This window comes from Tribolium castaneum, chromosome 9 (genome assembly GCF_031307605.1).
Source record: "Tribolium castaneum strain GA2 chromosome 9, icTriCast1.1, whole genome shotgun sequence".
In the NCBI taxonomy this organism is placed as follows: Eukaryota; Metazoa; Arthropoda; class Insecta; order Coleoptera; family Tenebrionidae; genus Tribolium; species Tribolium castaneum.
The window spans coordinates 6,431,590-6,454,979 of record NC_087402.1 but is presented as its reverse complement, the minus strand read 5'-3'; the positions used below and the strand labels follow the sequence as shown (position 1 = coordinate 6,454,979).

Here is a 23,390-nt window from a genome sequence, read left to right as displayed (position 1 = left end):
TGTCTATACATCACACATTTAAAAATAGCTATTTATTTTGCATAACAATACACGATCGTGAAATTTGATAAATTAACGTTGGCGCTCGCGTTATTTTTTAAAGAAATACCAGGCAACCAACATAACACACTTGCACACTTTGGACTAATTCGGTCACTTTACGGACGATTTCTGTGACCAAAGAATACAAAAAAGTACCACTGCGGACTATTTGGTTCACTTTGGGACAATTTCAAAAAAATCTTAATTAGATAATTCATTAAACGAGATGAAAGAATGGAGAGAACACTGTGAAAATATTGAAATTATTGGCCAATTGTCGATTAAGTCACCGATCTGTAAAAACCGCCTCAATTCGATTTGTGGCAATAATTGCAATTTTTTTCGCCGTTTAATCGGCGCGGGTTCAATAATCCTTTGATGGCAGATTTCGTATTCCGTGACTAAAAAGTTCTGAGATTGCATGTTGAGCTTATGAATCTAATTTATGAAATAATCGATATCAGGATGACACGCGACAGTTAACAAGAATGGCTACAATTGAAGAGAAGCTCTGTGTGCTGTTGGAAAAACTCAAAGTATTATTACTCCCAAATTACTCAAAAATACTCTAAGCACTATTTTCAGGAGACCGATCACAACCTTTCAACATGCATCGTGTTGCTCCAACAGTACCTGAGAAACGAGATGCTTAAAGACAAGGTAGGTGAATTAAATAATGCAAGTATTGGGAAAAATAGTCCGGTATTTCCTGAGACACCGGATGAATTGGTAAATATCGCAAATTGAATTCTTTAATAATTCGCTTTCTCTTTATTTTACACCGCAAAGAAAATAAAATACGAGTTAATTTAACAATTTATTTAAAAAAGTGATCTACCAAAAGTCATGACCACCGAAACCACCAAAACCGCCGAAAGGGTGGTGGGCGAAGCCGTCGAAACCATGAAACGGTGTGTGAAAATGAAACCCTTCGTCATGAAAGTACGGAAATGGAAAAAATTTCTTCTTGAATTTTTTATGAAAAGTCGCTTCGCCCCTCATTAAACCAATCAAAATTAGCAAAACCTGAAACACCACTGCTAAAAACGCAACACTTAATTCTCTGACTCACTATGATCCTCATTTTGTGCAAAACACTCAATAGTCGATGCAAAACTTGCCGTAATACTTTGGCATGTTTCCTTTTATACAATTTATTGAATTATTATTAAATACTGCGACATCTCCAATAAGCGTATATTTTCCTTCTTCCTCTTACATATCGAAACGTAATTGTTGAAAATAACTGTGATTTATTGCAGTTTTAGAAATTCAACATAAAAACGAATTTTTATGCAATTGTCACACGTAGGTATAAGAACGCGCTAACTACCGTTTTCACTTTGTAGTTGATGGTAACTACAAACGAAATTTTTAATTGTTACTGCTAATAAATCATTATAATTCGGTTTTATTCGAACGAGAAACTACAAAAACCATTATGTTTGCACGACAAATCTCCTAAATTGTTCACTGAAACCACAAGACCACAAAATTATAAAGTACAAACTGGCAAAGAAAGGTGCTCGCTGTTTTTGCTCACTTTTTCAAAATCCATTATTTTGTTAAAAATTCAGTCGAGTAAAAGTCAATCGATGAAAAATGAATTCACTAATTAAATTATAAATTTGCATGCAAAATTATGCAAGACAAGTGACGAAAAACTGGCACAATTTAGCAAGATTGAATTGATTTATTACTTTTATAAGCGGACTAAATCGCATTATTGTTTGCAGACACCTTTTTCCCAATCTCCAACATTGCGAAAAATCATAATTTTACATATTTTTAGGCAGAAGAGTGTTTAGTTGCACAAATTCAAAGTATTATCTACTTTACATTTGCTTAATATTTTTATTGTTAACACCTAGTCCACTTATTATAAATTGAAAGCGTCTCCTAAAAAAAGGAAAATACGTGTCGAAATACCAAGTTTTAGGAGTTTGTTGTTTAAACAAATTTTTCTATTTGCATTCAAATCGCCAATTACTTGCTCTTGTCAATAACCTGCGCTGCCCTCAAGTAACATTTCAATGTGAATCAAGCTGAGAGTAAACAGAAATTATGAAAGACTTAATAGATGACATAGCACCACACCTTCGGCAGCTACTCCTGAAATCTGATATACTGTGCCATTTATAAGAGCGACAAAATTCCGCTCTGTTGAATAAACGAATCAATTGTTATTACACAAGCATTAAAACACGACCGTTTAATAGTTTTGTCTCCGGGAACAAATCCGCAAAATCTAGATCATCATTTTTGCAGTTATTACTTTCGCTATCTAATCTTTTCTAACATCATAGCCACACCTCTCTTACGTTGTGTTACTCCACAGCGTGCACCTGAACGTAATGAATCACGCGCAAACGGTAGCTCAACTATTATAATAATTAGAAGAAAAGTCGAAAAAATTCAACCTGAGCCGACCACATTCACCGGCGCAATAAAAATCTAATTAATGGGTGCAAGGTTGGAGCGCTCCAGAAAAGCCGCTCTTTTATATAATAATGCAAATCAGCTCGATCGTAAATCTTCACCACTTCACGTGACGGCTTCAATCAGTTTCGGTTTTTATTGGACATAATTCCAGCTTGGCATTTTTGAAGTTTGGTTTACATGTCTCATCGCTTTCGCAACAAATTGCTCGTTGTAATAATTAAAATCCTTTCCGGTTGACCACACCTCATTTGCTTAATTTGAAGCTTGAATGAATGGGAGCCTCCGGCTGTAAATCCATACGAGCAATGATAACGGAAACAATTTGCTTGGAAATTTCGAAATTGGAAAGATTAGGAGTTCAAGGCGCGCTTCCGCCGAACATCTTGCCCCTGATTCGAATTGCAAATGATTTTTTACACAACTAGCCTCGAACTATATAGAAACACGTCATAAAATGCCATAATTGATGTTATTATAAAAACGCTAGATGATATAATGTGATCGCAGTGTTTTCCATTTTTACCAATAAATTAGTATTCGAAAAAGTGAGAACGGTCTGGAAATTGGGCAACGTTTTGTAATCTGCTCCGGTTGCCAAATGTTGGCAAAAAATGACCCTTTACTGGAAGCCACCGCTTAAGTGGATGCGAATTGTCTCAGAACTGTGTCAATGAGTTGCTAATTATGTATAATTCAATATCAAACTAATTACTACCAGTGCTCGCATTATTTGCAAGAAATTGCGAGTAAAGGTCGCGAACACTTTGCGAAAAATCGCAGCGTTCAGGAAGTTTCAATTTACGATGTGAAAAATTTTTTAATTACATGTCTGTAAAGAATTATTGCGGCTAAAATTATGCAAATGTGAGGTCCCATTTATTGGGATTCTTTTTCTCGTTTATGTAACATTCACACCTGGAACAATTTTATTTTATAATTATTACGTACCGAAGTCTCACATTTCTATTTGTTGATGTCAGATCGTAAAAAATGTGGTGGCCTTTATTTCCACACTGAAACGGAAAGGCCGATTTTATTTATTGGCCAACTGATTGGTAATCGGGCGGCGGAAATCACTCGTAAGTCTTGAAGCCAAATTAATTTATGAAATGACAGCCGATTTTTTACTTATACAGGGTGTCCAGCCCAGCCCCCGTCTTCCCTAGACCAGTTTTTATTAAAGTTGGAGTTTTGATATTTTGTACATGTTATTTATACTCCAGGACACATTACAAAAAAAATAATTTTACAGTGTCCCAAAAAAGTATGACGTCATAAAATAAATTTTTTTAATTGCATACTATTATTTTTTTGTGCTCTAAAATGTCTAAAGTTTTATCTTCATTAGAGTTGTAATATGAAAAAATGTTCGTTCGAGTTGCCATTTGAAATGAACAAAATAAAAAGTTCTAAATTAAAAAAAAATTGGAAACACTCTGTAGTAATTAAAATCAATCACCCTTAATTAGTAAGTTTACTGGACCTTTTTCAACACAGACCTGACAATAATGTTAGCAGAAAGCACTGTTTATATTTTGTATTAATTTTTAAAACTAAAAATGTAAAAAAGATTTTTTTTTGGTTTTATTAACAGTAATCTCCAAACTGATTTGAAAAAACTTTAAAGACATGAAAGAAGTTAAAAAGCACAAAAAAGCATGCTATTATTATGATGTCTTACTCTTTTAGGACACTCTGTGCAATAAAAAATACAGCGTGTTAAGGAAGGGTTTAGCAAAAATTTAAAGGTAGATAGAGAATGGCAAAACGAATTGATTAAGAAAAAATTATGTAAATCAAAAATGCATAGATTTCCCAAAAAATCTATCTGATAAATTACAGTCTCAAATTTTGAGAATCGCTGAAAAAGAATAAAAATAAAAATTATCCTAAATTTTAATATTATTGATAAAACAGTAGAGGTAAATTAACTTCTTGGTCCATGTCGTAATTCTTTTATTTCAAATTTTCCAAAAAAAAACCAAAAGAATAAAAAACAAATGAGCATGCTAGCTACAATTTTGAAAAACTTTCAAACGTCTATGCGCCACTATGTCCACTTCCTTTAAAGAAAAAAATAACTGCTAATAAACTACCATAAACCAATCAGTGGCTCTCAACAGATGGGTTAACAATTTTTTTTAAAGAAAGTATGCAGTTTTTGGAGTCTGGTCACATACAAATTGTTGCCAAATAATTCCCTAACACTCTGTATTTTCCTAAAATGCGTTCTTTAACTAACATGTACAAAATAGTTGATGTTTAGAAGACGGGAGCTGAGCTGGCCACCCTGTAGAATCGCATCCGACCATTAATCATAATTTATTAAAACTGCGATATAAATCTCGACTGAGCAAGTCACTGAAAAATTGAATCGTTTCGATACTGTTCTCAGATTTAATTGGTTTTTTATGTAAACGAAGAAACATTTCGACAATGTTACAACATTACACTTGCACTGCTCCGACAGTTTAATTTTTAAAAATTGTGTAATTATGGACCTTTTCCGACCTTGAGGCTCATTTCGTTAACAACCGTGCTACAGTCAAATTGTGAAGACTTCAATAATTAATTATTTAAAGTGCGATTTAGAAATTCGATCGTAAAACTTTTATTTGCCTTAGCATTGTAATAATGTACACGTTATATTGGCAATTATTCCCAAAAAATTACCTTCAGTTTGAAAGTGGCAATTTGAGTGTATCAACCTTCAGTTTACTGTTTAAAATTATGTTTTTTCAGCGTAATGTACCAATAAATTCAAATGTAATTATGGTGAAAAATATAGGTGGTGCCCCAATTAGAAAGTTGAAAAACACTGAAATTAGTTTTATTGCCAAAAGTAAATAATAGCTAAAATATTCTACTTACAACACCTGGTTTATTAAATATTATGTAAAGTGTAACGTCTTTAGTCCGACATGACTGAAATTTATTTTGTCACCGCTTGCACACGCATTCGGTTAGAATCATCTTTAATGTTGCGGCATAATTTAATGTTAATCTACTTATAACTTACGATCTTCATGTCGATACATTTGTCGGGCTTGGCTGTAGGCGATTTAGTAACCGGGCTATTAATTTTCCAAATATTTACCAAGTGCGCCAGAAAACTGGAAAATGGCAACCGGTTACAGGCCTGAAAATGCCCACAATGTAATAATTTCCTTTTATATAATAGGTATCACTTTCATAATGTGGCAAAGAAACATGTTACACCTCCTTTATAAATTCATAATGAGGTAACATTTCGATCCCAAAATTAAGATTCATTGTGCTCGATTAATTGGCCAATGCGTTATGCCACAAAGTTCTGGCCCGGTCCAGGACAGTCGATTAAGATCGGGAATTGCCCCATCGAACCTTCGGTGTTTTTATGCAATTTCCTAAACCGATTTCGCAACCAAGTGGGTCAATTCCTCGCTGCCCTTCACGAATTTACTCGCAATTACATAAAACCAACTAAAACAACAATCACATTGATCCTCACGGTCTCTTTTTCTGTCCCGTGGTGGAATTGAATGGCGCGATTCATACACGATGTTTTGATCTAGTTTAACACCATCACACGTGATTAAAAAAACCGACCAAAACCCTACCACCTAGCTATATAAAGCCATGTCGTCGCCTCGATCTGCATCACACATCGATTGTGCATTTGCCAGTTTAGTCAACTAACCCAACCATGAAATTCTTAGTAAGTACCCACCCCCAGCCCTCCACACACACTCTAACCGCCCCCACAGGTTTGCCTCGTCGCCGCCTTGGCCGTCGTCTCCGCCGCCGAGGAGAAGAAAGAGAAGCGCGGCCTCCTGGGGCTGGGATATGGCGGTTTCGGCTACGGGGGCGGCATCGGCTACGCCGACCACGGCCTGGCCTACTCTGCCCCCCTGAGCTTGGGACACTCTCTCCCCGTGGCCCACTACTCCGCCCCCATCGTCGCCAAGTCGGTGGTTGCCGCCCCCGTGGTCACCAAGTCCATTGTCTCCACCCCGGTCATTGCCAAGACCTACGCCGCCCCCATCGTCACTAAAGCCATCGCCGCTCCCGTTATCTCGCACGCCGCCCCCATCGTCTCTGCCCCCATTGTCGCCAAGTCCTACGCCGCCCCTCTTGCCCTCGGACACGGTCTGAGCTACGGAGGATTGGGATACAGCGGGTTGGGATACAGCGGAGTTGGACTTGGACATGGGTTGGGATACAGCAGCTTGGGATACAGCGGATTGGGTCTTGGACACGGGCTTGCCTACAGCGGAGGTCATTTGGGATACGGATACGGAGGATACCTCCACTAATTATTTTTTAATAATTTAAAAAGTATTTGTATTGTACATATTGTATAATCGATGACAGATTAAATTAATTTTTATATTACATTTTTGGTTTTCCTTTTACCGACGCCAAATACCCAAAAAAATACTTTATCCACGCAGTGAACAATAGAACGGTTAACACAAAAGTGCAAAAGTTACCGTTAACTCCGGGCTATTACCTACATTGTCAGAGTACTGAAAATTGATTTCAAAGTCTCCACCGCCCAAAAAAAACCACACGATGAGTTCAAACAAAATTAAGTATCTCTTTGGTTGAGTGATTTTTGATCTAGAAAACAATATTTGGACATATTTGCTACCAAAAAAATTTTTAAATCTTGGAAAAAGAAAACGTATTTATTTTACAAACAATGTCAAAATAAAGCGATGTGGTTGACTTGGCAATAATTTCTATGAAGGAATTTATAAAATCAACAGATTTAACAAAAAACAGTGTCAAAGCAACACAATACTAAGTATTCAACGACTCAATCGCTGCAAATCACTTTATTAAGTAAAATAAGATCAAAAAACAACTTAACAGGACAAATGCCAAGAAGTATTTTTTTTTAATTCTATAATTCTATAGATATAATTCTATAAACGGACAAATGCCAAAAAACGCATTTTTAAGTGTTCTCAGATTCTCTTTAGACAATAAATTCACAAGAAAATAATATTTTAAGAAAAAAAATATTTTTTTTCAAATTCAGCCAACGAATATTTTGTGAATTTTGTGAGAAAACGACATAAAACCGCCGGTTTTACTCGTACTGTAAAATATAGAGGGAAAAAATTAAACGCTAGATTATTTCATTAAAGATAGGGTGGTTCTTTTAGGGCCTACATTGGGAACTTTTTAATTTCTAACGTAGCTAGAGCTTGGAAATTTTGTATACAATCTAAATCGACTAAATCAACTAAATTATTATCAAAATAGCTGAACTTACGAAACAATGAGAAAGTAGTGCCAATTTTGAAATTTTAAATGATAAAAATAACATATTTTTATTTCATTTTTGAATTCGCATTTTTAAATTGCGTTACAGCATAGGTTTTTTAATGGCAATCAATGACTAAGGATAAAAAGTCCATCCCACAGGTAAAATTCAAAATTCAAATTAAAGTAGAACCTGTCGGGTTACAATGACCCATCATTAGTGTCTCTTAAAAAGAGGGGACACTAACAGGGAGAAAAATAAATTACAAAAAATATAAATACCTTAGGGCTATCCGTTACAGTTCTTGAAATAATTACAAATAATTATTCTTTTGTTGTTTTGTTTCATTTTGTATTTTTATTTTATTCATTATTATTTTTTACATTTTTTCAATAGTATTCACTATTCAAGACACATATCTTTTCTATTAGTATTATTAAAAAAAATATATTATTTTCTTGTATTAATATTATATTATGTTTTTCTTTTCCTTTTATTTCTAGTTTTGGTTTTTCGGTTTATTTTAAAAGAACTATGTTATTGTTTTATTTTGTGAGAGGTTAAGTAGAGTAGCTTTAGCTAGACTTCGCTTCCACACATTCTTTTGTTGAATAAAGGCTTTTATTATTATTATCATTATTATTAAAAAAATGATTTTTGCTCATTATTTTAATTTTTAATCGAGTAAACCGGAATAAACTTTCGAAAAATACGATACAGTGGTGTTATTAATTAAAAGAAATGTTCGATTTGTCTCTAAGTTATAAAGTTATAATATATTTTACAGCTTACTCGATAATGAATCAGCTAAAAACAAAATAATAATTATTGTTGGCTATTTTGCAAGGTCTACTCGATTAGCGATGAAAATTACGAAGTAAAATACTTTTTTTTGATAAAATCAAAAACTGAAAAAGATAGTTATAGGACGTGTTAATGAAAGTCACTATAAATGTCAATGTTCTTTCAATTGCCGTTAAAAAATAGAGGTGCTCCATTTAAAAAAACTGAGTTATAGCCGTTTTTTGAAAACCATTTTAAAAAATTCATAATCATTTGAAAGACTCCTCGAACCTTTGGTTGCTACATTCTAGCTGTTTCAAAACTATAGAAATTCTAAAGTTGCATTTTCTCTAAAAAATGTAAATTATTTATCCATTTCCCAAAATTAATAACTATTTTACATTTTTAACATTTTTTTTAAATATAATTCGCTAAAATGCGACCTTGTTACAGTATTGAAACAGTTAATTAGAAAATTTTAATGTAGGCTTTAAAAGAATCACCCTGTTTAAATCGGAACTGGTTTATAGAAGCATCATTAATTTAATCTGGAATTAAATGCGTGATTAACTAATCACGTGACCGAATTAAAACAATTTCATTGGTCTATTCGCGTTGTAAACTTTTAACAACGGATTAAAATTTAATAAAGCTCTTTCTATAAACCGGCTCTAAGTAAAATAATAAACGCAACGTGAAAACAGTAACTATCACTAAAGATTATATTTAAATCCTTTTGTGTAATAAAATAACATCTACGGGCAGCTACACTTTTTATTTCCCCTCACTAAATACGCCACTGGGTTTGTTCACTCTTTTTTTGTGTAAAACCTTCAGTTTTTTTAGAAACAAATTTTAATCAAATCTTTTCGTCAAAAATTGTTTTTAGTCTATGTCTAGCATATCAGATATTAAGCTTAGGAAGTGGGTGTTAAATACTTAGGGGATACCTAGGCATAACGTTTTATAAGTAGTAGATTATTATATTCTTTTAAAGTATATATTATATATTATATATTATATATTATATATTATATATTATATATTATATATTATATATTATATATTATATATTATATATTATATATTATATATTATATATTATATATTTTTATGTTATAATTTTCTTAGCAAATCTTACTTAAAACTTAGAATTTAGATTATTTTACCTATCAGTTTATTAATATCAAAATTTATAAATTATTGAAGAAACGAACACTGATTACGTATAAAGTAGCTTTTTGACAATTATTCTAAGTTTTATTGTAACCGCTGCTTAAAAAAATCAAAATTATGTGCAAAAATACGATTTTCTTAAACTTCAATCACTAAACAAAAAGAGATTACCAGAATCTGCCTTTAATTATTATCTATCAAACAGCGAAAACCCGAAGTCACTGGAGTTTCTTAAAGAGGCATTTTTTCTTATAACATATAACGCAATTCTACTTCAGGTATTTACGTCTAGTAGTAATAGAGTTCTAGTAATGCGAAAAACGTTCAATGTACTTGCATATTCAAGACTTAGACGATAAAAACATTGTTGTTTCTAGTTCTTTAGTCCCTTAATTTTGACCAAAAAATAGATACAAGCTACTAAGCCTTTTTGCAATAAATCTTTTACTACGCAGAGTAAAATATTTCAAAGTTTTATTTCCAAATCTTCGAAATAAAAAAACCGCAGGAATCAGTGTTGTAGTATCAACTGAGCTGCCTTTATAATTTTTGTTCATTTTTATATCATTGCGGGTATTTTACGCAAGTCGATTCTTGTCTGGGTCACCCTGTAACAGGTTGGTTATCGACAAATTGTGACGAGTTTCAAAACCGTCTGCGGAGGTTTGGCCAGGAAGTCTTTACGAAACTGTAGAAAAAAAATGTAACACTTGGTTGTGTCTGATAGTTTCGTCACCGACTGGTATTTATTCCAGATATTGTTATAAGGACAATTTATTCAAGTTATGCGTGAAAACAGCGCTTACAAAATGAAATTGCGTTATTAAATTTCGGATTAGTCGTGGCCGCTGTAAGGTCGACAGACGTTACTCAAATTGAAACAAAAAGCGTCATAAAACCGTAATTATCGTTATGCGTGGACATGAGACCAAAATGGTCCTCTTTCTTCATGCGTGTATGTCAATACAACTATTTCGTAACGCGGAGATAAATGGCCACGTAATATGCAACATCCGTTGGATAAATGACGTGCCAATTAGAACAAAGACGGGATCATTTAACACAGCTTAAACTTTTATTTTATCAATTTCATTCATCAAAATTTTCGTGTCCTTTCACTTTTTGTTTAATGGAGATTTTAATCTGAAATGTTAATTTCATACAAATGTCGCAGTGGGATTCCTGGGAGGTGTGGTCACAATAGCGCAATATTATTGAGAAAAATTGCAAAAACCCTATTATAGGTGCGAAATATTTCACAAAAAGTGAAAGGGTGAGTTGGAAAAATTGCTGCACGTAATGGTGCCTCTTGGAACTGCTGCAGATCTAATGAATGGATAATTGTGTAAATGGGGCTAAGAGGAAAGCCGGAGATAACGGAAATGTTTTAAAACATTAGCATTGTTAGCCAAAAACGATCACATTTCTCATTCACTGATTCGGAATGGCTCATTAGCGTCCAATTCGTTTGATAAATAAGCCGGACACAAGTGGCATTTACAGAAATGCCAATTTTGGCCAAAAAACCTTGATTTTTAAATTAAAAAAATAATCGGTACATTAATCACAGATTTATTGACTGCATTCCTGAAGCGATTATTTACAAAAATACATCCTACATTTGTACATTGGAAAAACAAGAGTATAAAAAGAATACATTTGGTAAAATATCCCCGTATTTTCAGACTCGCTTAAACAAGCACCCGGTGCGCGATAACTTCGTGTCACTTTAATTATTTACACTTTATAAAAATAAATACTAAAACATAACAGAAACAATCCTATTTCTTGTGTGTAAATGGCGGTTCCAGTGAAATATTCGGAGCCACAATTTCGGGATGTTGTGAAGGATCATGGAAATTTCCTGGATGGAAATGTCTCCCTTCATCTGGCGCATAATTGGGATGATGGGGTAAATGTAAAGGAATCTGGACGTCTGTATGTCCCGGTTGAATGGCTCCTTGTAAAATAATACTAGAAGTAGCGGAATCCCCATGTTGAATATTTTGACTAAAGTGGTGTTGCACATCTCCGTTTATTTGTTGGTTGAAGAGAGTTGGGGCATGTTGGGGTAGTGGTGGATCAGGGTGGCGGTGATAAACAGAATTAGGGTCATGGGGTAACTGTTGCTGAAAAATTGCGGGATCTGGAACTGGGACTTCCGGTTGGTGGAACACTTCGGGATGTTGTTCTGGGTGTAAATGTTGAACGGGAACGTGTTGTTGGTGGTAAAATTCGGGAATATGGGCGTGGGGGTGTTGATGCACAAGGGGATGGTCGGGAATGTGGGCATGGGGGTGCTGGTGGAAAATGGGATGGTCATGGGGGAGTAAAGGAGTTTGAACGTCGTGTTGTACGTGGGGTATTTGGGGGTGAATATGTGTAGGGTGTGCGTGGATTGGTACTCCTGGGTGTATGTGGGGTGGCTGCGGGTGTGCATGTACTGGTACCACTGACTGGGGAACAAAAACTTGATGTTGATGGTGCACAAAAGGAGCATATTGTCCAATTAAAGCGGGATTATGTAATGGTACCCCTCCAGGACCAGTTGGGATTATCTGGAATACAGGGGGTGGTACCACTGGAACTGGGTGCAAAGGTTTGATAGCTGGGGCAACTGGGACTAATGGTACGGGTTGTGCCACAGGAATTAAAGGTTTTGATGGTACAATCGGAACTACTGGTTTAACGGGAACATGAACTGGATGAACATGAACGGGTTTAACATGATCGTGGTGAACATGAACATGAACGGGTTTGACGTGGTCGTGGTGAACATGAACGGGTTTAACGTGGTCGTGGTGAACATGAACGGGTTTAACGTGGTCGTGGTGGACATGAACAGGTTTAACGTGGTCGTGGTGAACATGCACAGGATGAACATGAACAGGTTTAACGTGGTCGTGGTGAACATGAACAGGTTTAACATGATGGACAGGTTTAACATGCACTGGTTTAACCAGGGGAACCACCGGCTTCCAGCCGGTTTGGTGAATCACCGGCCGAACGGGCAGCAGTGGCCTAAGCACCACGGGCCGTTTTATGTGAACTTTGTGATGGTGGTAGTGGTGGTGAGGATGGGCCTTAATACTGACAGGTTTTACCACCGGTACGTATTTCAGGTCAACGGGTCCGTACCCGATGACGTATTTGAACCCAGATGGGTGAATACCGATGTGTTTGGCCCATCCATGGTGGCTGGGAAAAATAGTTCTTTTATCTTGTTCTTTGGTCGGATGTTCATGTTCGTAATCGTTGACAGGATTTATGTATTGGTTTTCGTTTTGTTCTTGTAAATCAGCTTCGGCCGTTACAGTGTTGGCATAAACGGCAATTAGCACAACACATGCCTGGAATGAATCAAATTTTATAGTTCTACCGCGTATTGCAAAACGATTGTGCTTGAAACAAATTAATTTTTCAGTCTTGTTAACAAATCAATTAGTCTTTCGTGCTGAGTAATAGATTAAGACGTACCATAAACATCCTCATGTTCATTCTTGCACTTGTAACACACTGTATTCAAAAATCAAAGAACTAAACCAACACCATCACACTGCAGGTTTACAATAACAAAAACGAAACGGGCACTTTCTTTTTGTTTTTATACAAACAATTTCTAGCGGACGAGGGTTGTATGTTAAATAGTTGTGCCTTGTTTAATATTAATAAATGTCAGTGTCGAAGAAAGTACTTACCAATTTGAGATGCATTTCTTTTGATTTAATTGCTGCTATGAGTTTGCAATTGTAATTAGTGACACCTTTTCTTTCGCTCATTTTGTGCAATTTACTGCCAGATTTTGTTTTTATTTAAATTTCAAGGAAACGACATAGAAAACTTGAAACCAATACTTGAAATTATCTAGATCGTTGACCGAAAGCACACGTCTACCTGTCTACGATTACAAATACATTTTTTCACGACAAAAGAAACAATAATATGTAAATCAGAACGGACTATGTGTGTTAAACGGCTATCAAAAATAATTGTGTTTGGCTTCAGGTTACAGTGGAGCAATATTCAACAGTCGACACCTTTCATATTTAATAAGAAGAAAAAATTCAATTATCCTGGTGAAATTACTATGGTGACATTAAATGTACTTCCTTAAGCAAAATTTCTAGACAATTTAACAATATCCTTTCTAAGCCAAATAAAAATCAACACTTTATTGTTCTTTATGGCGGTTTTAAAGCAACATGTGAAATGGGTGCAGTAATAAATCATTTTAAATTAAACCCATGATTTATTAAGTCTTAGCACTGAAACGAGTGACATTTAAAATGGTATTCGTCACATTTTTATAAAATTACCCGCAATTATAATAATTATGGTATAAATAATAAAATCGCGAGTACATAAAAACGACCCACGTTGGGATTTGAAATAATGCTTGGGAGTAGTAGACTGATCAGTAATTGCTATTAGCGAAAGTTGTTTTAGCATTGCATTGGAATAATTTTTAGCGTTTTACCACAGTTTAGGTCGTTATGTAATTGTTACACTATCAATTTTTGTTGTTTTATAAAACATGCATCTGTCGTTTGACCGTAAAAACGATAAAACATTGCGTTATACTTTCTCTATGTATGCAAAGCGATCGTTTATTGAAATGAGGTAAAATTTTGTTTCGGGCCCTTTTTTCGTGAGCTCCAACTTGTCGACAACAAACGCCGCAAGAATGCGCTAAACTTTCTTTGCTGACAGAATGCACGGCACGTATGGGTCCCAGCAATGTCGGTCATTCTTAGCTTGTTAAGAAATAGGCGGAACTGGAACAAGGATCAGTTTCATTTTTTAATTCCAATTGAAATATTCATGATGCGGTATGATAATGACCGTTTAAAGAAAGGGAAAACAATAAGAGTGTAAGGAGTTACATGTCCATCGACGTGACTAAATGACTTATTGGGAAGGAGAGCACTGAAAGCAGCCTTTATTACCGAACCTGTTATTATGGTAATCTAGCCATTGTTGTATCTAATTTTATGGAACATTTGTGGTCTGGAGATTTGACAGCGCGCAGTACAAATGTTCATTGATGCATGCAGGTCCCATTCAATCAAGTAACAATTTTATGTAATAATAGAGACTTTCGCGAAAAACGCAACAATACAGCGAGCAATAATGTCAAAGAAGAAAAAAAACCCTTTCTCTCTAATAAATCGATTGTGACAAGTGAAATTGTTTTAGAACCCGAGTCTTAGTACGATTTATGCATTTTAGCAAATAACATCCGACACAAGAGCATGGCACAATGCTCATAAATCAACAAATCTGTTGTGTTCTCCTGTTCCTAGTGACTGTAAATAGTGAAACTAGTGACTCCAGTGAACGTGGAAAGAGAACGATAGGCTCATGGCTAACAAACATCGGAGACCTTTTCGGTTATGACGTGCACAAACGGCCGTCAATGGTGCGGCCCCCAGTGACTGTCCTCACAGCCGCAGTGCCCGCAAACCTAATCGCAGGACCGGTCTTCGCCCGACAGAAGGCAGTGGGCCCGGCGCCTCCGCCAAAATCGGCCCCTGCACCAGCCCCGGCCCCGGCCCCAGCCCCAGCACCTGCCCCAGCTCCGGCCCCGGCCCCGGCCCCAGCCCCCGCACCAGCCCCAGCCCCGCAACTACTAACAGAATCGGTGCAAAAAACATTCAATGTCGCCTTCAACTGGGGAAAGAACGTCCAGACTTTACCACCTCCGGGGAAAGCGGCCCCGGTTTTAATTCCGGTTGCTGTCCCGGCTCCGGCACCGGCCCCAGCCCCGGCTCCGGCGCCCGCTCCGGCACCTGCCCCCGCTCCGGCCCCAGCTCCGGCGCCCGCGCCTCCGGCGAAACCCGGAGCGCCCCCAAAACCGCCCTCCAAAGTCCAGTTACTGCGAGAGTACGATGAGGATTATCCCGCAAGGTTAGATTTACCGGAAAAGGTCCAAATCGAACTCCCGGATTACTCGACTGACTCCGGATCGGAAAAGCGTGAAATTAATTACGATTATCTCCATTCGAAAGAGAATTTTAAAGAAGGATTTAAAACGTTTTGGGATAATTCTCCTTACACCGCAGAACATGGCTATAAGTTTCTAGCACCGCAAGCGAATTCGCAAGAAAATTTCCAAAAAGATATTCCATTATCGAAATACGAGGAGTACGATTTGAAACCTAAGCACCATAACAGTATTCGAAGTGTTTCAACTCCGAAATTTTTTGTTAATTCCCACAGTTTGAACATCGATGAGACGCCACTTTTGGAAGTTCACGACGTTAATGGTGATTTAGCCAAACAAAATATTGAGCTTCATAGACACATTTTGGAATATTATAAAAAAAAATTTGCAGCGGATGCGGAAACTGCACGGCGACAAGCGCATCAACTTGCGCCCCCGCAAAAAATCACCTACCAAGCTGTTGGCCCCGAAAAACAATACCTGACTCTAGAACGGCTAGATAAAATCATTCAGAGAGGGAGAGATAATTACTACAAAAAGGAAAACTTGAGAAATTACGGGGAAGAAGTTGAGGAAACTCCCGCCCCGGTTTTGCACTCGAAAAATCCCGAAAGAGAAAACTTGAAACATTACGAGGAAGAAGTTGAGGAAATTCCCGCTCCGGTTTTCCACTCGAAAAATCCCGAAAGAGAAAACTTGAAAAATTACGAGGAAGAAGTTGAGGAAATTCCTGCTCCGGTGTTCCATTTGAAAAATCCTGAAAGAGAAAACTTGAAAAACCATAAAGAAGAAAATGAAGAACGATCTTTGAAAAGTGCGTCACCGAAGGATGATGTTGAAGAGATCAGCAAAACGAAGAAAGATGAGCCAAAAAAAGAGGAGGAAGAGGAAGAAATTGAAGAAGTGCCACCGACCGAATTCACCAAGAGTCTCAAATTCGATCCTGAAAAAAAGTTTCAGGAGTTTAAGTTTCTTCCCCCTGAAGACACGAGTAAAGAGGTTAAGGGCGTTGACAGGACCATCGATGATGAAATATCCTCAAATTTTCAAAGAAATCACAAGAAATACGAAGACATAAAGGACGATTTTTTGCAAAAACATGAAGATAAGGAGGAGATAAGTGAGAAATTGAGGAAGCAACCAACCCCTGCGCCTTTTAAAATCGTGGACGTTGACGAGAAGGAAAATTTTGACTACGAAATGTTGCCACACTTGAGCGAAGAAAGCAAAAGTGAAGACATAAAGGAAGAGAAAAATTTGGAGAAGGAGGAGCCTCATGTTGAAGACCACGACAAACAGTTTGAAAATATTCGGCAAGAATTTCTAGATCGAGAAAAGCAGTACACGGGATATACGCCCGAAGAAAAACGCCGGGATTCCAACGAGAAAGAAATAATCGCATTCCATGACGTTGATGGAAATGTTTATCGCGAAAATGCGGAAGAAGGGGAAGAATACGAAGGCCAGAATGAAGATTACGACGAGGGCAAAAAAGAAGTGGAACAGAAAGCCGTCAACGATCATTACGCTAATTACAACCGAGACGATGGAAATAAATTCCGAATTTACTTCGATTACGAAAACGAAGAAGAAAAACTGCCTTTCTACACCGGAGACATTGAGGGTTACGTAAAACACGAATTCGAAAACGACCGAAATAACTTGAAGCAAAAAACGGAACAAAACCTCGAAAACTACTACCGCAGTCTGGAGGAAGGGGACCCCAACCAGGGCGAAGAGAGTGAAAAGGTGCAACAAGACTGCGAAACAGACGAAGAAAAAGAACCAGAAAATGAAGAAACGAAACAAGAAGAAGAAAAACAGTCCTTGAAGAAAGTCAAGGGATTTTTCGTAGCACCGACACAAGCCCAGAACTTGGCTCCGAATTTATACGAAGGGATCGACCACGCTAGTGCCTTTCTATCAATTCCTAATTACTTCGGCGAGCATCAGCAGGCAGCCCCCGGATTTGAGCACAATTTCGGGAAGAATTTCCCCGTGAAGCAACAACAAGCCGCCACGCAAAATTCCGAAGTCGTTCAGCCGCTCTACTCCGGTATTATTAGCGTGGGGGCGTTGCAAGAGCTGGACAAGTCTAACAAACCGTTGACGATTCCGTTCGATTTTGATTACAGCGCGTCTGAAATCAAGGTGAAGAAGACGAAAGTCGCCTTTGATAGTAAACCAGCCGCGACGGAATATACAGGGTATGAGAGTCATTATGTGCCTGAGAAATATACAGAGGACTTTTCTTATACTGTTCCAGAACCGCCACCGGTTGATTACGCGAAACTCGAAGCTAAAGATTTCGAGGATGATGATACGCTTTCGAAAAATGCTAAAATTTTAAATTTGGAGTCGGGGAGAACGGAGGCTTTTTTGACCATTAACGGGAACAAGTATCATCTCTAGGAATCGGTAGAAAATCATAGTCTAATTTATTATTACACGTGACCAAATAGCGTTATGTTGAAAATAAGTTTTTATATTGTTGCACCATTTGTTAAAAAATTATGTAAATAACTACAAAGATCTTACTTATTTAATGACACTCATTATCGTGCTTTTTAAGTTTATATTATTGCTTGTTAACTATTTGTATAATGTTGGTATTAATAAAGTTTAAAACATAAGTAATGGTTAATTTCCTATTTCAATTTCCTATCACTTAATAGCAAAAACTCAGCATAATAATTCAAAATAACAATTTAATAAATGTTGCTTTGCTTAATTCACTCTGCTATAATGCCTCTTCATAAGTTCATAAACGAGAAACAGACAGAAAAGTTGACTAAAATTTTCATAAAAAATATGAGAAAAAAATTAAAATTCGTCCCGTATTTTTAATGTTAGGAGAAAATTTGCAAAAAATTAAATTTCCTTTAAAAATATTCGCAAAACCATATCTCTATCGTCAATGATTAAATAATTAGGTTCCAAAGACGTTAAAAAACCCTGAACGACAGATTCGTTCATTTTACCGGTGGTCAAGTAAGGGAAAGTTAAATTTATACCTAAACTGTAGAAGATAGAAATACGATGTTCCAGACTTTTTTATAGCAAATTTAATTCGCTACAACTTTGTTCCTTACAATTTTTTTGTATCTTCATCCGTATTTCCAGCGTACGCAAAGAATTATTGCTTAAAATTATCAACTTGCGCTCCACTTATACTTTTGCAAACGCAGCGAATACGGTTGATTTTATAAAAAAAGTATAAGAAACAAAGTTGTAGAGAATTAAATTTCCTACAAAAAAGTCCGAGACATCATATTTCTATCTTCAACGGTTTAGGTATAATTTAACTTTCCAATACTTGACTACCAGTAAAATGAAGCAAATCTGCGGCTTGAGCGTCTTTGAACGACTTTGGGGCTTAAATGGTTGAAGACAGGTAAATGGCCTCGCGGACTTTTTTGTAGGAAATTTAATTCTCTACAACTTTCTTCTAAACATTTTTTTTGCATCTGTAACCGTATTCGCAAAGTTTTGAAAAATATGGGGCAGCGTGCAAACTGGTAAAGTTTTATTTTTTTTTAAATAATAGCAAATTACGATAAAATTTTTGCATTATGTTTATGTTTTACTATTGAGAATTTAATGCTCCACCTGCCTGTGTGTTTTTATTTGTCTTGTACTAACTGTTATACTAATACGACTTTTTTAAATTAATTGCTCTGAAAACATATAATAGACGGTAATGGAAAAACTGCGCTCTCTGGCGACATTAACAAAACTATCGGAGACGGGAACGTTTTAATTGTACGTCATTTCGTATCCTAACTCTTACAGATCCGTAGTTTTAATATTAATTTTTAAATGCATAAGTATTATTTCCATTATGACTGAATTGCCTTAGTTTTTTGTAGTATTTTTTTTATAAAAATTATAGAAAAAAAGTACATCTAATTATAAATTTTAATGATCAAACTTTTCAGGGGACCAAAAATCATTTATCTATGAGAATTTTAAAATGTTTTTCTCTCTCTTATACAATGACATTAGTATCGTAGATGCTAGTTGTAGAGAAAATCGTGTATGTAGCTCGTTACGACCGTCGCGTTCGCTTGGCCTCATTGAAAGCTCGTTGCATAAAATACTATTATTATGAAATATGAAAATAAATAAACGTAAAACAGGACAAAAAACCTGTGGCTACACAACTGAGATAGATGATAAGCTGAAATAGCAAAATAATCACAAGTAAAACTATTGCAACCCAAAATGCGTTGAAAGTGTCTTCAAAACTGGCTTAAAAACATGAAGTTGAACTGTTTGTTAAATTTTAGAAATTGATTCCTCAATTTGGGCTCCCACATAAAAACCTTGACAGTAATGTGCATTTAAGCTGTTAAATGATTCGAGCGTTTTATTTCCAGATAAAAAACTCGCGATCGATTGGAATACAAGTCACTGCCGATACAAAAAGTGCCCAAACCGTTACAGAGACTGGAAGAGAATTGGATAGAAAGGAATACCAAAGAAAGTAAGCATTTATGTTAAAAATTCCACATTTCTCATACTTTTTCCCCAGCCTTTCCGACATCTGCGAAAAACTGAAAAAGGAACTCCAAAACCTACACCGCCACATTGAAAAACAAGACATCAAATTGTAAAATACTCTTTTATTCCAGTTTTAAAAATATATACTAATATAAACAAAACACCTAGTACATTACTTCCACTTTATAAAAATATAGCACGTAAACATTCCACGAAGTTAAATTTATTGGATTCTTGCTCAAGTCTAACTTAAGCCCGTATTGCATTAAACCATCCCACTTTTAGACTAGTTGAATAAACGGTAGTTGGACCACATATCTAAAGTACAAAAATACGAAAATTGTTTGTCCCTTAGGCCAGCTTCGCAGTCAAAAACGTGTGCATGTAGTCGTACACGACCAACATTATGGCCCCCCCAGGCCCCAAACGTAATACTTTCGGAAGCAGCCCCTTATAAAGGGCCATAAATCTAAAAAATACTCATGTTTTTTGGAAGACCAGGGACGGAAAATTACCCTTCCTCCTTATAAACTAGCGCAACTGAACCTAAAGTGGACTTGTACTTAATCTGTCCAGGGACCGGCTGTGGCCCCTGAATGCGCGACTTCGCGACATCGAACGGAATATTGAGACAAGAGGCTAAAGTACCGGATGTAAAACCTATACCTACTTTCCTGACGAATTCTTTGACCGGATCCTGGAAGAAAGTTCAGTGTTATCGTATCAGTGATGGCGCCACCTGTCACTATAACGAATTGTAATTACACAACAGTGATAGTTCGCCCCCATATGTTAAAATTAGCGCGAGATAAGATAATAACCAGTGTTTGATCTTTGATTTACCTCAAATTCGGGCAAATAGCCTTTGACAGAGTGATAAAAACCGAAATAGACCATGTTAAAAACGCCATTTCGGGCGATTGTGGCCGTAACCCCCTTGTTTAGCCCCCTGAAGCCCAGCCCGTCAGTCCGAATGATTTCCTTAGTCACAACCCAGGTGCTAGGCAGTTCCTTGCCTACAGACCGGTTAGACTGCAAAGTAACTTTAACTACTTCAAAGGGGTTGACTAGGATGGCTTCGGTGACGCCGGCCCCCAGACCGGCCAAAGAAAACGTCTGTAAAGAGAAAAGTAAGAAGTGTTACAACGCCCCCCGATTGTACTACCAATGGTGTGGGTGTGGGTGAGCCGAACAAAAAAAATTGCTTATATTGCTCAAACGTGAAGAACTAAAACATCGTATTATTAACCGGGAGAATGCGGCGGAAAAAGCGTTACTTTGACGGCTCGCTTGGGGGTCTCCGCCAAAATCGGGGGGAGAATGCCTTTCCAGAAGGAGGTCAAGCCCTCGTATTTGTACATTTTCCGGAAACAGTCAAAGATGCCGGAATAGTGCTTGGGGTCATTTTTAGTAAGGGACTTGCCGCTCTGGATCTGCAGCCTGGTTTTAACTAAGTCCAAGGGATGCATTATGCAAACCTCCACAAAGCCTGTGCGAACAAACCAAGCATGATTGGGGTAAATGCAGGAGGGAGGGGTTACCTGCAGAGCCCCCCGATCCGATCTGGATGGCGGCCTCTTTGAGCACTTTTTTTACGTCTGCCATCGCCGAAAGCTAGTTAGAGACTGCGACGATAAGATAAAATGATTTATAACAATTACAGACGAGGCGGCCGATTTGTGCAAACTCATCCAGGACGAAAATATAAACAATGGGGACATGGAAAGTTCAAAAATCAGCTGATCATGCTGCTGGAGGACGTCCAGGAATTTCTGGCGCAATGTTTATTTTCGGACCAACAAGATTTCGCAAACCGGACCTAGCTCTCTCAATTTCCGGAAACACCCGAACACAAAGCCACGTTCACACTAACAAAATAAGCACAATTTTGTGTTGCGGTTATACAGGCTGTCGCATCAATCCAGAATAAATCTATAACTTGCGTATTATTATTTATTAGAGATACCACAAGAGATACTATTTTTTTAGCTTAAAGTTGCTTTTATGCACCATATTTTAACAATACAGAATGACTTAATAATATTTAAAAAAGAAACACTAAAGTTTACTTTTAAATGATGAAAATCCTACTTTTCTAGAATTCTTAGTCTTTATGTGATTTTTTTTAAGTGTTGACATCAAATTATTTCAAAAACAGCAGTGTAAAAAACTACATCAAAAAATATAAGCTGTTCCATTAAAAAAAACTTTTGTTTTTTTATTGGGTATTATTTTCAAAATATGCAGCAGAAACATAGCTATAATCTAAAAAAAAGTCAATATCTCTAATAATCTAATGCCCTTTAGGTCATTGATACAATAATAAAAAAGACATTTATTACAAAAAATTTCATAACAAAATGTTGTCGGAACAATATTAAAAAAGATAGACTTAACTATGTCTAGAAATGCTGATATAACTGATTTAAATGTTTTTACCCAAAAAACAAAAAAATTATTTTTCTGGGTTTGACTTAAAAGAGAACCGGAATTGACAACAAATCAAAAAACAAATTTCAAATAATAACATAAAATAATTTTAGTGCGAAAACATAAGTTTAAAGTTCGAGGGCTGTCATTATGCAACGAGCGTATGCGAGTTTTAAACATAGACACCCTCTTGCTGCTATGGGAAGCGTGTTTTAAAATAGTAAAAACGCGTTGCTAGTGGAAACGTGTTTTAAAATAGTGTTTATAATCTAGGATTCACATATTAAAAAAAAGAATGAAAATGTTACCAACAAAAAAAAAACAAAAACACAATAAAGGGTTACAAATAAATGCACGTTTTTTTCACAACGAAAGCCAATGACGGATTCGTTTCTTCCACTTTTTCCATCCCATCACCCGTTTTTAAACGTCCAGCAAAAATTTCCTCAATTAATACAAATTTATTATGACATTATTTCATAATCAAATTTTTGCTAAAAAAAGAATAAAAAAAATACCAAGTTGGAGTTAATGAAACAAATCTAAAAGGTCGTAACTTCAAAAAATTCAAAAATACACTTAGAAGTAGTTTTCAGATGCGTCATTTATTTAATTCCCAATTAAATGCGTGATTAACTTATCACGTGACCACTGTTTATTGTTGAGAGCTTGAGGGACTGACACAAAAATATTCATACAGCAGTTCTTTGATTAGCTGCTAGCAGAGGTTATTTGATTTTGGATTTTTTTTTAATAAAAAACTAGATTTTCTTTTAACAAGTTACCTAGACTGGAGCAAAAAAGTAATTTTAATAT

General features: G+C 36.3%; 5 protein-coding genes across 6 annotated transcripts; 3 read left to right on the top strand and 2 right to left on the bottom strand.

Annotated features, from left to right (window-relative positions):
• The first annotated feature begins 349 nt into the window (after window positions 1-349).
• Window positions 350-20,356, top strand: LOC135267179 (uncharacterized). The gene is made up of 4 exons (XM_064359121.1): window positions 350-578; window positions 628-702; window positions 20,021-20,127; window positions 20,176-20,356. The coding sequence occupies exons 1-4, from the start codon at window positions 531-533 to the stop codon at window positions 20,255-20,257; spliced, it is 312 nt and encodes a 103-aa protein (XP_064215191.1). The 5' UTR covers window positions 350-530; the 3' UTR covers window positions 20,258-20,356.
• LOC664495 (cuticle protein 64) lies at window positions 6,039-6,858 on the top strand. Its single transcript, XM_970496.5, has 2 exons — window positions 6,039-6,181; window positions 6,231-6,858. Exons 1-2 carry the CDS (start codon window positions 6,170-6,172, stop codon window positions 6,777-6,779), a joined length of 561 nt encoding a protein of 186 aa, XP_975589.1. The 5' UTR covers window positions 6,039-6,169; the 3' UTR covers window positions 6,780-6,858.
• On the bottom strand, window positions 11,254-14,980 carry LOC107397833 (uncharacterized). Its single transcript, XM_015979499.2, has 2 exons — window positions 13,175-14,980; window positions 11,254-13,047 (listed from the first exon to the last, which is right to left on the bottom strand). Exons 1-2 carry the CDS (start codon window positions 13,193-13,195, stop codon window positions 11,479-11,481), a joined length of 1,590 nt encoding a protein of 529 aa, XP_015834985.1. The 5' UTR covers window positions 13,196-14,980; the 3' UTR covers window positions 11,254-11,478.
• Window positions 15,046-18,207, top strand: LOC103312745 (centrosomal protein of 112 kDa). Of its 2 annotated transcripts, XM_064359118.1 has the most exons (2): window positions 15,047-17,848; window positions 17,908-18,205. In XM_064359118.1, the coding sequence occupies exons 1-2, from the start codon at window positions 15,114-15,116 to the stop codon at window positions 17,921-17,923; spliced, it is 2,751 nt and encodes a 916-aa protein (XP_064215188.1). In that variant the 5' UTR covers window positions 15,047-15,113; the 3' UTR covers window positions 17,924-18,205. The 2 variants fall into 2 exon arrangements, with proteins under 2 accessions (XP_064215187.1, XP_064215188.1); XM_064359117.1 differs by having other exon boundaries at window positions 15,046-18,207.
• Window positions 20,247-21,926, bottom strand: LOC664488 (uncharacterized protein). The gene is made up of 6 exons (XM_970490.4): window positions 21,686-21,926; window positions 21,422-21,633; window positions 21,310-21,372; window positions 20,988-21,260; window positions 20,660-20,841; window positions 20,247-20,613 (listed from the first exon to the last, which is right to left on the bottom strand). The coding sequence occupies exons 1-6, from the start codon at window positions 21,747-21,749 to the stop codon at window positions 20,496-20,498; spliced, it is 912 nt and encodes a 303-aa protein (XP_975583.1). The 5' UTR covers window positions 21,750-21,926; the 3' UTR covers window positions 20,247-20,495.
• Window positions 21,927-23,390: the final 1,464 nt, after the last annotated feature.

Excerpts from the sequence above, each read along its gene's own strand:
- LOC135267179 (XM_064359121.1), top strand. The coding sequence starts at position 531 with ATGGCTACAATTGAAGAGAAGCTCTGTGTGCTGTTGGAAAAACTCAAA. Across the intron at positions 579-627 it reads TGCTGTTGGAAAAACTCAAA|GAGACCGATCACAACCTTTC; the intron begins GTATTATTACTC and ends CACTATTTTCAG. Across the intron at positions 703-20,020 it reads ACGAGATGCTTAAAGACAAG|ATAAAAAACTCGCGATCGAT; the intron begins GTAGGTGAATTA and ends TTTTATTTCCAG.
- LOC107397833 (XM_015979499.2), bottom strand. The coding sequence starts at position 13,195 with ATGAACATGAGGATGTTTATG. Across the intron at positions 13,048-13,174 it reads TGAACATGAGGATGTTTATG|GCATGTGTTGTGCTAATTGC; the intron begins GTACGTCTTAAT and ends GATTCATTCCAG.
- LOC103312745 (XM_064359117.1), top strand. The coding sequence starts at position 15,114 with ATGGTGCGGCCCCCAGTGACTGTCCTCACAGCCGCAGTGCCCGCAAAC.
- LOC664488 (XM_970490.4), bottom strand. The coding sequence starts at position 21,749 with ATGGCAGACGTAAAAAAAGTGCTCAAAGAGGCCGCCATCCAGATCGGA. Across the intron at positions 21,261-21,309 it reads CACCCACACCCACACCATTG|ACGTTTTCTTTGGCCGGTCT; the intron begins GTAGTACAATCG and ends TTCTCTTTACAG. Across the intron at positions 20,614-20,659 it reads CTAGTTTATAAGGAGGAAGG|ATTTATGGCCCTTTATAAGG; the intron begins GTAATTTTCCGT and ends AGTATTTTTTAG.